Source organism: Pan troglodytes, chromosome 10 (genome assembly GCF_028858775.2).
Source record: "Pan troglodytes isolate AG18354 chromosome 10, NHGRI_mPanTro3-v2.0_pri, whole genome shotgun sequence".
In the NCBI taxonomy this organism is placed as follows: domain Eukaryota; kingdom Metazoa; phylum Chordata; class Mammalia; order Primates; family Hominidae; genus Pan; species Pan troglodytes.
Window position 1 is genome coordinate 87,471,070 of NC_072408.2, and position 15,128 is coordinate 87,486,197.

At 32.6% G+C, this 15,128-nt stretch overlaps 1 protein-coding gene and 1 long non-coding RNA gene across 4 annotated transcripts in view; one reads left to right on the forward strand and one right to left on the reverse strand.

Moving 5' to 3' along the window:
- PTPRQ (protein tyrosine phosphatase receptor type Q) overlaps window positions 1-5,916 on the forward strand; it is a 242,317-nt gene extending 236,401 nt beyond the window's left edge. For 2 of the 3 annotated variants that reach the window (XM_024347962.3, XM_024347960.3), the window contains exons 43-44: window positions 4,253-4,425; window positions 4,638-5,916. In XM_024347962.3, coding sequence (XP_024203730.3) covers window positions 4,253-4,425; window positions 4,638-4,641 — 177 coding nt within the window. In that variant the 3' untranslated portion in view covers window positions 4,642-5,916. The remainder of the gene's footprint in view (window positions 1-4,252; window positions 4,426-4,637) is intronic. The other variant, XM_024347961.3, reaches the window with a different exon arrangement.
- LOC134807493 (uncharacterized) overlaps window positions 1-15,128 on the reverse strand; it is a 55,661-nt gene that overhangs the window by 22,604 nt on the left and 17,929 nt on the right. The gene's annotated exons all lie outside the window — the stretch shown is intronic.

Here is a 15,128-nt window from a genome sequence, read left to right on the forward strand (position 1 = left end):
TTTTTAAAGACATAAATTTTTAGGATCTTAATGTTAATTTCACTGACAATTACAAAGATAGAGCCCTATGGACAACTTTTCCTAAACTTCGATGACTGGAGAACTCTTCAACCCTTTTTGATTCAAACCTGTAATACCATGTCATGGAACATTAATCCTCCTTGGAAGATGCTGTTCCAGACCAGAGATATCCAAACTTTTTGGAGAAATGTCCCTTTTAGGAAAGATATTTGAGCTTCTACTCTAATACAGATATATTTATCTTTAAATGTAGATTAGTTATGTAAATTATAAACATAAATAAAATAAGAAATTGAAAAGCATGAGATAAATATTGAATAAGGAATATTTTCAAAACCTTGCTAATTGCTAAGGCTTCTTATTATTAGGTATTCTCAAAAAAGAAAATATATACTTAAGACAAAATACTTCTCTTTTGATAGTGGTTTTAAGTACATATTTTACATTTTTATGCTTTTTTAAAAAACTGATCTAGCTTTTTGTCAGGTCTGATTACATGTTGTTATTTTTACCTCATAGTATGGCTACAAGAGTATTCCAGGAGTATGATGAATGTGTTAGTCTTGCCAATTTTTTGTCATTCATTTGGGCTTGCATGATAAATATTATCTTTAATCCACAGTCTCTTTGTAGGAATCTTCCTTAACTACTTCAATTCTGTGATAATTAGTTAGGTAAACTAGGTAATATAATGCATATACATTCCCTCATATACTGAGTTAACAAATGAGTTAAATGTCACCCTTCCCCCAGGATTCAGAAATGGAATATTATACATGACCAGGGCCAGCTTCATGGGTAGGCAACATGGGTAGTTTCACAGGTCCTCACACTTAAAAGGGCCCTGAAATTGGTTTAATGTTTGTGGTCACTGTCTTGAAAATCTTAAAATTACATTTTGAGACAGGAACTTTACATTTTGTAGTGGAACTTTACATTTTGCATTCTCTCTAATCCAAGTTTGGCTAACAAATTAGGTAGCTGGTCTTTATCAAGGGGTCTTATGAAGGTTCTAATATCAATCCAAATATTACTCATTATTAAAATTCAATTTCCTTCTCATTTTTAGTTAAAAACAAAGATAAATGAAAAGCTAACATTTTCCTCCCATGTCCCTAGGTGTACACATAGACACTGGGGATCAGTGCTCTCAATGAAATTAAGGGTTTGCTCTCTTGGGTAGGATAGAGGATGGAACTGATGGTTTCCTTCTAGAGTCTAGAGTCAATCTTCAAACAGTAAAAGCTGAAAAAACTTCCATGCTCTGCAACTTTGTAGAATTAAATTCTGTAAAGAGTGTGTTCAAGAATGTCTGTTAATAATTTTACCCAATTTAGTAGTCAAAATATGTTATAAACTTCATACATTATTCTGTTTAACCAGCCATAGCAAATTGTCACAGCTTGGGATGGGGATTTAGGGTGGGGCGGGGATTAGAAAGAAGGTTTTTGAAGTCAGAGAACTAAATTCCGAATACATCTCTGCTAATTGTTGGCTCTGTGACTTTGTTTAATTAGCCTCTTTGAGCTATGTCTCTTTTGTAAAATTGCCCTGTTACACTTTTCACAAACTTGTTATCAGTATTAAATAAGAGAAAGTTTGTAAATCACCAACATGGTGCCCAGCAGGCAGTAAATGTCCAGTGAGATTTTTCTGATTCTCTCCTTGCTGAAAATCAGGTACTCGGAAGCCCTCTTTGATCTTAGTTCCCAGAAGTTAGGCTCTTTACTGTTTTTTCCCTGTGATGACAGACAGAAAAATGACCACCCCTTGCCTCCAGTCCTTACAAACCAGCATTGCCTTGCACAACAGCAGTTTCTTATTTTCTTCTCCTGCACTCCAGAGTGATTGCAGTTTCTATGAGGAATATTCCTGTCTTAGCACATACTACAGTAGCAACTTCAGCAATATACTGCCACTAAAAGGCACTGAGGTGTATAGCCCTTACCCAGGAGAAAGTTTTGATTTCTTTCACTCAAAAAACAATGCACTGGGCACTGGGCGCGGTGGCTTATGCCTGTAATCCCAGCACTTTGGGAGGCCAAGGTGGGCGGATCACCAGGGGTCAGGAGTTCGAGACCAGCCTGACCAACATGGTGAAACCCCGTCTATACTAAAAATACAAAATCAGCCAGGCGTGGTGGCGCGTGCCTGTAATCCCAGCTACACTGGAGGCTGAGACAGGAGAATCGCTTGAAACCGGGAGGCAGAGGTTGCAGTGAGCCAAGACTGCGCCATTGCACTCCAACCTGAGCGACAGAGCGAGACTCTGTTGCAAACAACAACAACAACAACAAAACCAACAACAACGCATTGTAGCCCCAGGAAATTTGAAAGGCCTTTATGAGAGAACTCTCTGTAGTGAGCTAATATCCTAAGATAGTTTTAGTGCCTCAAAGAAGTGGAAATTTACTGTTGTGAACTCATATAGGGGAAGAAAAAGAAAAAAGTCAACATATTTTGGATGTCCAGTTTTTTGTCGGGCATTTTATGTATGTTAAATCCTTTAAATCTTACAATACAGGATTTATGACACACACTCCCACCCCCAGGTGAGGAAATTGTGTGTCAGAAGAGTTTAATTCTTAAGGTAATATGGCTCTCTAGGGCAGAAACTGGAATTAAACTTTTTTCACAACAGTATGCTGCTTTCTTGGCAATAACACATAATGGCAGAAGGACCTTGGAACCTGTAGGACTGTCTCACAGAGTTCAGCCTGCTCTGCTGGCAAAGTTTACACCTATCATTCTTTCCAGTGGAGAAGATGAAATCAGGACAGTCAGAAGTTTCACATATCAAATGTGACTTCACATATTCTTTTTAAATACTAGAACTCATAAATTTAAATGATTTCCAAAAAGATTATATTGTGTCAACATATTTCTGTCAATAGTGTAATTCACTGTGTCATGTATGTTTGAAAACACACTCTTGGAATTACCTTGAGAAGTAACTTACTAGCAATTTCAACAGAAATTTTATTGCTTTATAACAACACTTCAATTCTTACCAAAATTGAATTCTATAAACTAGATCATCCACCTCATTTACAAAACTTAACACCTAATGACATTTGAATTTTCTTTAAATTACATCTGCCCTTAAATGGTAAAGGTTGACTAGCTGTGAGAATTAAATGAGACTAAGTCAACAAACACTTATTATGCAACTACTATGTGCCAGGCACTATTATAGGTAATCAGAATATAGCAGTGAATATGACAGAGTTCTGCCTTTATAAAACTGACGTTCCAGTAATGAGATGTTCTTGGAAACATTTTGTAATCCACAAAGAAATAGATATTCCTAATAATGACAAACAATTTCTGAAGACAATTTCAATAGAGGAGTTCCAAAAGGTTTTGAGGTACAGTAGCAATAGATACGAATATAACTTCTGAGGCTGATCACTTTTGAGAATGTTCTAGTTAAATCATTGTCAATTTGAATATATGTCTTAAACATTTGGTGATATTCCTTTAAAGTCAGATATGTTTGTTATGTGCAAATGAGGGTGATTTGAAATATACTTTTTTTTTAGCTTTAACTACTTTTGATAAGGTCCAAACTCAGAGATGCTAGTAGGTTATTGAATTATATTGAAAACATTTAAAGGATCCAAATGATACTGAATTTAGCCCAAACATTCAGATGCAATGGTAGGAGTCCTTGTCCAGCACCTGGATGTTTGGGTATTTCAATGACCCACTGCCTTGTATTTACAAATCAGGACCAGATACTTGATCTTAAGCAGGCCACACATCCAGGTGACTAACAGATTTGTTAATCATATTTTATATGCGCTGATGATGTATAGATATGTTGACTCACAGATTTCAAAAGTAAATTTAGCATTTGTATTCCAACAGTCATTCTAACAAGAAAACTGTAAGAGAATTTACCAATTAGATCTAACAGGAAAAAAACTCATAAACAAATTTATGTAATATAATTTTCTACTTATGATAACAGCAAGAAAGAATATATTAATACTTGGTGTTTAGTGACAAGTGTTAGAAAAAAACTTGAAGCTTCAAGAGACCACAGGAATTTAGAAAGCCTCATATTTGAAATGGTAGAAAATCATACCTATACTATGATAAATTCTGTGTCTATAACTTAGCTATTTATTTGATGAATTCAGTACTGCTTTTAGCTTTAACAATATAACTCCCTTTATAAAACTCTTCATCAATCTATTTGTTTAACCACTCTGTCTTTGGTGTCTAGGCACAGTATATCTTTTTACACCAGTGCATTCTGGATCTCTTATCAAATAAGGGAAGTAATCAGCCCATCTGTTTTGTTAACTATTCAGCACTTCAGAAGATGGACTCTTTGGATGCCATGGAAGGTAAACAGAAACAACAATGTATGCCCAGCTTACTAGTTTACCACCTACGGTAAGAACATAAATTTCAGAATAACCATATGTTAAAAATGTTTAAGAAGCTGGATTAGTGCACAGATCAGTTTTTTTTTTCTTTAACTTTTCTCTAATCCAAGTTGGGCTAATAATACCCTTTCTGTCTACATTATATTTTTATCATGAAACATTTCAATTTTGAACTGTTAACTTCAACACTCTCTTGTAACATGTTACTTTCTGTTATAGGTGATGTTGAGCTTGAATGGGAAGAAACCACTATGTAAATATTCAGACCAAAGGATACAATTGGAAGAGATTTTTAAATCCCAGGGGCCAAAGTTACCCCCTCATTCTTCTGAATTGAAATGTGCAACCTTAAAGAAATATCTATGCTTCTCTCACTGTGCCTTTCCAAATGGATTGGACATTTTAAGACTAGTTCTGGAAAATAGCTAATACAGAATAATTATTTGTTTTGTACAGAATAAATATTATGCATTTTAAATGCTTAAGAAAAGACATCCCATATGTTTTTGAAGTCCTCCATATTTTGGAATAAGCCAAATAGAAAATTATTATTATATTAGCATTAATGTTTCAATGTGAATTTTCCCTATGTATTGGATTTAATTTTGAGCAAAAGTTGTAAATGTTGATTCAGTAGTGTTGTTTTGGCTTACAGGGTATTGATGTTTCTTGTGGATAATTTCCAGGACTGTCATAATGATCTGTACTTCCATGTACACCCCTGTGTTTTGAATCCTCTGTTTTATGAGTGCTGAGATATCATCTCATGATCCCGAACAGCTGAACAGTAACCCCCTGACACTGCAGGGATTACTTGGCCTTTATACAACACACAGTAGCTCTTCAGGGACACTTAGAGCTATTTAATTTGCATTGTGATCTTCAGTTTGAGAACCTTAAAAGAAAAATTAAAAGTGCAATTGCACACATGAAATTACAGAGTACCATTCTAGCAAACCTACATTTGTAAACTTTAAAACACAAGTTTTACCCCCTGTATTATATATTCAAATATATAGTAAATGTATCAGATATTTTCCCATTAGATATAGTCAACCTAATATTAACAATTCTGAAGAGTTTCTTCAGCAAAAATGTATCAAAAGAGTAATAAAAACACTGTGCATGTTTCAAGCTTGTAAACCAATGATGTGCTGCTGTGGTGCCAACAGAGACTTCCAAATGGATTATGTTAAATGGCCGTCATTTCATTTCCCAAGGTTGATTTTGAGCAGTATACTTGGTGGAACTGAAAACAAAGAAATTAACCATGTATAGCAAATTCAAGGTTTCTTTATAGAAAATCTTTCAGCCTCCATCTTATTAAATAGTGACAATGTGGTAAGTTTTGAATTATATGAACTCATTTTGTCATAGATTTCAATTGAGTAATAAATAGTATTAATTATTCTCTTCTATGATAAGAAGTATATCTTATGCTTATTTCCGCTGGAATATATATATAATAAATGCTATGGCCAATAAAATTGAATTTTAATGAATTATCTTGCAGCATAATTTCAGAAGTTCCTATATAAATAAAAATTTGATTTTGTATCTCCTATTAAGACATAATAATTATACTAATCCTCACATAAAATACATAAAATAAAGATACACCTACAAGTATAATACGACATAATTTATGTAATATAATATAAATAATTAAGATATAATTATTTCTTAAGACATCCATAAGTAATTTTAATGTGGGATATACTATCCAAGAAATTAAAGCCCTTAGTCTCACAGTCTCTAGAAAAGTGTAAAATTTACTTCCTTTTTTTTTCATGGCAAGGAAGTACAAATAAATACAATCCACTACTGTTCCAGCTAATAAGTTTATAGAAAGTTACCGAAAACAATAGAAAATGATGAGAACTCTAAAAGATTCAAATTGGGGTTATACGTTCTTTAGTTTCCTTTATGTCAGTTATTGAAAATATATGGCAAGCCAGTATGGGGTTTTGTATTCATTAAAGACAAATAACATAACCTGTGGGAAGTATTGGTGAGGTAACTTTTTAGTGTATCAAATGATTTTAAAACATAGTTCAATCTACAGGCCAGTCCACTTTCTATTATATCTGTATAAATCAGATGTTTAGAAGATAGAGTTTGACCCATGTATATATGCATATGTGTATACATAAAACACAGTTTGAATATTAAGTCTCTTCGAACCATGCTTATCAAATTTTAATGTTTATACAAAGTACCTGGTGATTGTCTTAAAATGCAGATTCTGCTTCAGTAAAAAAAGAGAATAGTCCTGAGAGTCATTTCTAGCAAGTACTTGAGTTATAATATTGCTGCCTAATTTCAGGATATATGTTGAATAATGTGTGAATCTCTAAAAGACATTAGTCAGGATCATAACAATTTTAGATCTACCTAAAATTATTTAAAACATGTTTGTAAAAGATTTGGCTTCATTATAAAAAAAAATTGTAACAGAGCATTTATAAAATATGCATAGCTAGCTATATCAAGACACTAACTAAAATTAAGTTGAAACCCAGACATTAATGATAGCTAAATTTTCTTTTAATGATATTGTGAAAGGGCCAATTTATACCCAGGTTCTATAGGTGACTACTAAGTGCTAATTAAAATAATGAAGAACATCTGTAACATTTTTAGATCAGATTTGTCAAAATACGTTGAAGCACATGTACAATAAATGCGCAACATGTGTTTCATATGAACCAAATGAAACTGGAGCCTCTCAGAATGCTTTGCCAGAGACAACAGCAGCTGTGGGTATCACCTCTACTTTCATTCTGCTTTAAAATGCCTCATTTTCTTCTTTCAGTTTATAGGTGAAATGTATAATAAGTCTTTTGCAGAAAAACTAATTAAACGTTGACCTTTTCATAAAGGAGATGGTGATTCATTCCACATATTGTACCAAACACTAGCTTTTAAAATGAAATTTAAGTTCAGCACAGTATTCTATAAATCGAAGCCGTTATTCTGATGATCATGTCCATTTTCATTAGCTAACTTTTAGAAAACTCAGTGAAATATTTTAAGAAACTTAGGACACAATGATTTGAAATTCTCAACTGAATTATATTTAAAAGTGAAAATATGAAAAAAGTGTATAAAGCATAATCTTGGTGAAACAGCTTGTCTTCTTAGGACAAGTAATATTTCATGGTAAATGACTTTATAAATATGGATAGAGTTTCCACGTAGAATTGGGATAATACACTCACCAGCTCATGGAGATGTTCTGAGGAACAGATTAGATTACATATAGGAAAATGTTTTGAAAATTACAGTGAACTTTACAAAGTTAGGATAATCTTTTACTAAGACTGGTCAATGTGTAATGTTTATCAAAAAGATAATGCATCCCATTTTAAGATTGTATTGTACTTTGTGGGTATTAGTGTCATATTTGTATGTCCATTTCGCATGCACAGACTGAAGAGAAAATTATGGCAGATATATTGACTTCTGGTAAGTAAGACTATTGATACTTTACTAAGTAAAATATTTAGTGCTTGTTCAATGAATTTTTGATTAAAATGAATGTGTAGACAGGTACACAAATACTATAAGATATAATTTGGAAAACAAGTCAAGAAAATTTTCATTTCAGAAGATTACCTGGACATTCTAAGTCAGTATCTGTGATATTGTCCTCTGAAAATAAAACTCATTTAATGGAAGGTAAAAAAAAAAAAAAAAGCATTATTTTCTGTTAACAAGATTATGTTTCTAAAGTCACAAACTTAAATTATTTTAATTTCACTAAAAGTTTTATTGGATTGGGAAGTCATTTTAGTAAATTATAAACTTTTTAGAGTACTTTTAAATCCATCAACCTTATTAATCCTTACAAAATCCTTTAAGATCGGCAGGGTCCTGTATTACGGGAAAGATAATGAAAGCTTAATTGCTGTGCCTGAAACCACATTAGTAAAAGTTGAAGCTGAAGTTAAAACTGAGTTTCTATGGCTCCCGAAAAGTACTCTTTCCATAACGTTATGCCAGTCTCTCCATAAGTCAAATGACATGCTTTGAATAGTGTAAAATGCTCGTGATAAAGAAAGGTCATAATCATCACATGTCCTAATTCCCTATTAGCCAGTTAGAGATTTTTCTGCTAATCATATGAAAATAAGTAACAAAAACCACAGACAATTCTAGAGGTAAATAAGCTCTTAGAATGAATTTAAGAGAGTGAAAATAATTCTTGATGAATACAGTAATATTAAAGAAGAAAAGTTTAGAAAGTAAAAAATATTAAAATATTAAAAATGAAAGAAAAAAGAACACTGGAATTTAAAGAATTATGAAAGTAAAGCTAAAAAAAGAGAAGAGGTTGTTAAAGTCAAAAAAGCTCCATAGCATTTCTATACATATATATATATATGTGTGTGTGTGTGTGTGTGTATGTGTGTATGTATATATAATCAAATACTATCAAGTCCTTTACCCTACTAATAATCAAAAGAAGGGGGAAGAGTAAGAAAAGGAGAGAAGGAAGAGGACAAAAAGGAGAACTAGAAGATATAAAAGAAAGAAAAACATAAGAAAGATTCTGTAATTGAATATTTGAATCTTAAAGGTGTGCCTGGCACTGTGCTGGAATCATAACAAGAGTTGGCATGTTATCTAATTTAAACCACACCTATGAGGTCAACTCCATTAAAAGGGTAGGAAATGGAAGCATGGAGGGATGAGGAAGATTGCCCAGATTCTCACAAAGAGTAATTGGTAGTCTGGAATTCAAATCCAAGTCTATCTGGCTAGAGTTCAAGTTCCTTTCACAGGTATGTACCACCCTTATTTTATGTTGAAAGGAAGCACGCAGAAGTCTGGGAATAAACAGGCCTCAAGAAGACAGTTTTTTAAATCCTATTTTGCGCTCATTTCCATTTCAAAACTTTTTAACATGTACGTGGACTGTAGGGAATTTGGACATGTGAAAACAGCCTACTTGGGTGAACTTTCAGATTAATTAGTCTTTCTATTGTTCATTCTTTTTCATTCTTTCTCTTATTAATTCATCTGCTATAATTAAATTTGTATAAATAAGTATTTTTAAAATCTGTGGCCAGATTGGATGGGTATCCATCTGTATTTACTAATTTTGTGATTTGGGGGCAAAAAGCAATAACCAGTTTGTACCTCAATTTCCTCATTCCTAATATGGAGATAATTATAATAGCTACCTCACATGTTTGTAGAGCAGTCTTAGTTCAGAGTGAACACTCAGTGAGGTTTAGATTGTAATATACATAATGATAATGAAGTGGCGTCATTTGTCTGAGGTAATACCCAAGGTCCCTTGTCTCACACCAAGGAAATAAAGGACGCTGACACACCAGAGTGAGGTTAAGAGCAGAAGTTTAATAGGCGAAAGAAAGAGAAAAGCTCTGTTGCTACAGAGAGGGGCCCCAGAGAAAATAGGTTGCCACTTCCGCGGTGAAGTGCAGGAGGTTTTAGAGATGAGCTTGAGGAGGTGGTGTTTGATTTACATAGGGCACAAAAGATTGGTCGGACCAGGTGTGCTATTTGCATAGTACATGAAAATCTGGCCACCCATACTCTAATCTTTTATTATGCAGATAAGTTTTCTACCTGGCTGGCGCCATGTTGCCTGCTTCTTTTACTGTACATGTGGTGACAAAGAAAAGGGAAGATAGACCCTCCATGTTCAACATACCTGGCCCCCAGGTAGCCTTTATCTATTGGAACAAATGCTTCCAGCTTGCTTATCTATGTCTGCAGCTCGATTTTTTCAGGCTGCTCCTTGTTAGAAAAGAAATAATCTGGGGGCTGCTTTTTATTAAAAGGGAAATCTTGCCAAGGACTCTTTTACCTTCCCTATTTGCCTAAATAATTTCTTTCTAGCTCCTGTGTCAATATTGATAGCAGTTATGATGTTTTTTTCTGTAAGAATTCAAATATGCCAAAAATATGACCTATTGATTCACACAGCCACTTGAAAAATATACAGAATACAGAATTATAATCATAATGATTAGTTTCAAATTAGCCTAGTGGGAATAGAGGGAATTATTCCTTGGTTTTTAGTGGAATTTCACATTCAGTATTTTTCCTTTAACTTTAAAAAAGGAAAACAAAGTAAATATGATTATTGACTTTGAGGCATTTCCAACCTAATTCCTTGTTATATAAACCGCATTTTTCTAAATTTTCATCTTTATAATATTCAAATAAAGTTTTTCTAAGCAAAAATAATATTTTTAAAAGAAGTACAGCACTTTTAAATTTTTTTATATCTTCATTTCAAACTCATATATCTCTTGGTTAAAAAAAGATAATTACAGTTTTAAGTAAAAATAAATGATTTAATAGATGATAAATATAACCTCAAAATACTGAAATATACCAAAGAAATTTAATGTATTTATTACAAACTAGACATACCTGTAAAATAATAGAAGTTTTAGATCAGGAAGATAAATTAATGATATGAAAATAAAATAAATGAATTAGAAAATCTACACATATGAATTAATATTTCTCTAGGGAGAGAAATTCTTATACCCTAAAAAAAGAACACGTATTCTTTTGACGTTCTCATGGATCAGTCACAAAGAATGACTGCTTCCTATGTCACAAAGGAAGTTGAAAATAATTTCAGACTCAGTATCATACATAGCCATTTATCTGACTACAAGACAGTTAAGTAAAACATTTACAAAAAAATAATTTTAATCTATATTTGAAACTAAATTAATACATATCTAAATATCACACAGATTAATATGAAGAATCTCAATGAAAACTATATAACAGAATTGAATGATATCAAAGCACCTTTTATAAAATTTTGATAAAGTTACATAAAGGTAAGCTTAGAGGCCTAAAATATATATCCTCAAATATAAACATAGTAAGCATTTACTTGAGAAGCTGGAAAAAGTACAATAGAGAAAATCTAATGACATAATGAGATCTCATTTGTGACCAAATTATGTGTGAGTTATTCACTGGCAGGCAGAGAGGATATTTATGTGCATGAAACATTTTTGGAGAAAATATGGAATTGACGGACAAACCAAAACACCCCTTTAAGTGGAGAAATAGACCACATTAGTAGGGTTCAAGACTATATTATAAAACTATATTATAAAACAATTTCTAAATTGATTGAATCAATTTCTAAATTCAAAACTTCAGAAAATTCTTAAATGAAATTTGCGTAGAGAACAACACCTGGGATTTCAACAGAAACCCTAAAGAAGCTCCAATAAACTAGACTCTCCCAGCAAAACATTTTTAAAAAAGTTTTGAAACATCAAATTAAACTACATTACAGAAAAAGAAAAATCCCAGCCCTTATAAAATTAAACCAAGTAAATACATTTAATAATGTAACATTCACAATACCCGATATTCAGTTAAAAATTACTAGGCAGAAAAAAGCAACCCATAACCAGGAGAAGGATCCATTATTAGAAACACACATATAAATAAAAATGGATATAATTAGCAGACAAGAACTTTTAATATAGCTATTAAAATATGTTAATGGGGAAACAAATATAAATATTACTGGAAACTACAAACAATTAAAATAAACTTCTAAAGCTAAAACCCATAATAGCTGAAATCAGAATGCTACTGGATGCAATTAAGAGCAAATTAGACACTGGAGAAGAAACGAATCAGCAAACTTAAAGAACAGGAATAGAAATGATCTAAAACTGAAGCATAGAGAGAAAACAGGCCTGAAAACACAATAAAGATTCTCAGTGACCTGGGAGATCAATTCACATTGTTTATCATAAGTGTAATCAAATTACAGAACTAGGGGCGGAAGAGGGCAGAAAAAATACTTCAAATAATGTCCAAATATTTCTATTTGAAAAATATGAATCTATAGATTCAAGAATCTCAAAGAAATCTAGGCAGATAAGTGCACATGCATGCATACACACTATCATTACTCTCACTTTTGTAGCTACAATAATTTCTGCATAAGCACACACACATACACACACACACACACCCACACACACACACCCCTATACCAAGGCATATCATGATCAATTACTTGCATAATCAAGGCAAGTCACTGATAAAGATAACAATTTTAAAGGCAACCAAGAAGAGAGATACCTGTTCTGCGGATGACAGAAAAGAAAATATTCTGGCTACTATTCAGAAACAGTGCAAACCAACTGAAAATAGAATGACACATTCAAAGTGCTGAAAGCACTTCCTCAAACTGACCAAAAGCAATTACGAAAAAAGCTGGAGCTAATATTATGCTCAATGGTGAAATATTGAAGGTTTTCACCCTAATATCAAGAAAAAGTCAAGGATACCTGCTCTCACAACTTGTATTCAACATTCTACTGGTGTTTCTAGCCTTTATGATAAGGCAAGAAAAAGAAATGAATGGAATATATTGTGTAAAGGAAGAAATAAAACTGCTTATGTGAGTAGAGAAAAATATATCATGTATGAGAAAAATCTTAAGAAATCTACCAAAAAAGCTACTAGATATAACAAGTAGCTTTAAAAAAAGAGTCAAAGGATATAAAGTCAAGATACAAAAATCTACTTCTACATACTAGTAATGAACAACTGGAATATTGCAGTTAAAAATACCATTAACAATAGCATCCAGGGGGAAGGGAGAGCATCAGGATAAATAGCTAATGCATGAGGGGCTTAATACCTAGGTGATGGGTTGGTAGGTGCAGCAAACCACCATAGCACACACTTACCTATGTAACAAACCTGCAAGTCCTCACAGGTATCCCAGAACTTAAAATTAAATTAAATTAAATTTGTAAAAAAGCATCCACAAACATGAAAAGTTTAGGATACATTTAACAAAATATGTGCAAGATCGATATACTTAAAAGCCACTAAACATTAATGATGGGAATTAAGATTAAAATAAATTTCTCCAAAATTCATTTTCATAAACTCAAAACTCAATATTGTTAAGATGTTAATTCTCTTCATATTGATTTACAGATTTGGTGAAATCTCAATAAAAATTCCATAGGACTTTTTTAAAGAAATTGATGAACTAGTTTTATAGTTTATATGGTGCAAAAGACCTAAAGTGACTAAACACTTTAAAATAGAACAAAATTGAAAGATTTACACTATAGATCTATAGATTCATTTACAGAAAAAAAGGTCCAAAAATAAACTTGCACACACATGGTAAATTGGTTTTCAACAAAGATGATAAAATAATTCAACAGGGAACATATAGTCTTTCCAAAAACAGTATTGGAACAACTAGATGTCTATACGAAAAATCACGAATCATCACCTTTATACAAATACCCACAAGGATTAAATTGAAATGGATCTGAGACCTAAATGTAAAGGCTAAAACTATTTAGCTTATGGGGATAAAAGTAAGAAAAATTCTTCATGAACTTTCAATAAGCAAAGATTTCTTAGAATACAAACCAAAAATAAAACATCGAGGAAAAACTTGATAAATTGTCCTTCATCAAAGTATAATTTCTTGCTCTTCAAAAGACACTGTTAAGAAAATAAAATAAAATAAAATAAAATAAAATAAAATAAAATAAAAATAAAAAAGAAAATAAGGCCAGGTATGGTCTCTCATGCCTATAATCTCAGCACTTTGGGAGGCCAAGGTGAGAGGGTCAATTGAGCCCAGGAATTTGAGACCAGCGTGGGCAACACAGGGAAACCCCATCTCTACAAAAAATTTAGAAATCAGCTAGGTGTGATGGCACATGCCTGTGATCCCAGCTACTGGGGAGGTTGAGGTGGGAGGATTGCTTCTTGAACCCAGGAGGTCAAGGCTGCAGTGAATTATGATCATGCCATTGCACTCCAGCCTGAACAACTGAGTGAGACTCTATCTCTAAATAAATAAATAAGTAAATAAATAAATGAGATGAAAAGTCAAGCCACAGGCTGGAAGAATAGGAGAAAATATTCACAATACATGTAATAGGATACAAGTCCTGGTACTTATATCCAGAATATATGTATATTTACAAAGTATAACACACACACACACAGATAGCCAATATGTCAAATGATATTTAGCACCAATACAAAAGATGTTCAATACCATTAGTTATCAAGGAAATGCAAATTAAAATCATGAGATACCATTACACACCCAATGGGATGATTAAAATTAAAATTATCAAAATATCAAGTCATCTTGGTAAGGATTTGGAGCAGCTGGAACTGGAAGTATAAAATGGTACAATCCACTTGGAAAACAGTTTGGCAGTTTCTCGTAAAGTTAAACATACTACCATTATTACCATACTACCCAACATTACCACTCCTAGTCATGTATCTAAGAGAAATTAAAATATACTTTCAGAAAAGAAGTTGTATTAATGTTCTTAGCAGCTTTATTCATAACGGACAAAAATAGAGGGTCCAAATGACAATCAACTGGAGTGGATAAACAAGTTGTGGTCTATTTGAGCAATGAAATACAAATTGGCAATAAAATAGGAATAAACTACTAATACACACAAGAGCAGAGAGAATTCTCAAAAACATACGCTGAGTGAAAGAAGACAGACACAAAAGAGTACCTACTGTAAGAATCCATTCTATGAAGTTCTGGAATAGTTCAAACTAATCCATAGTGATAGAAATTGAATAAATGATGACTACTTGGGGTATGGTATAAGTGGGGAACTGAATTTAGTCGACCAAAGGGAACATTTTGGGAATGATGAAAGTGTTCTC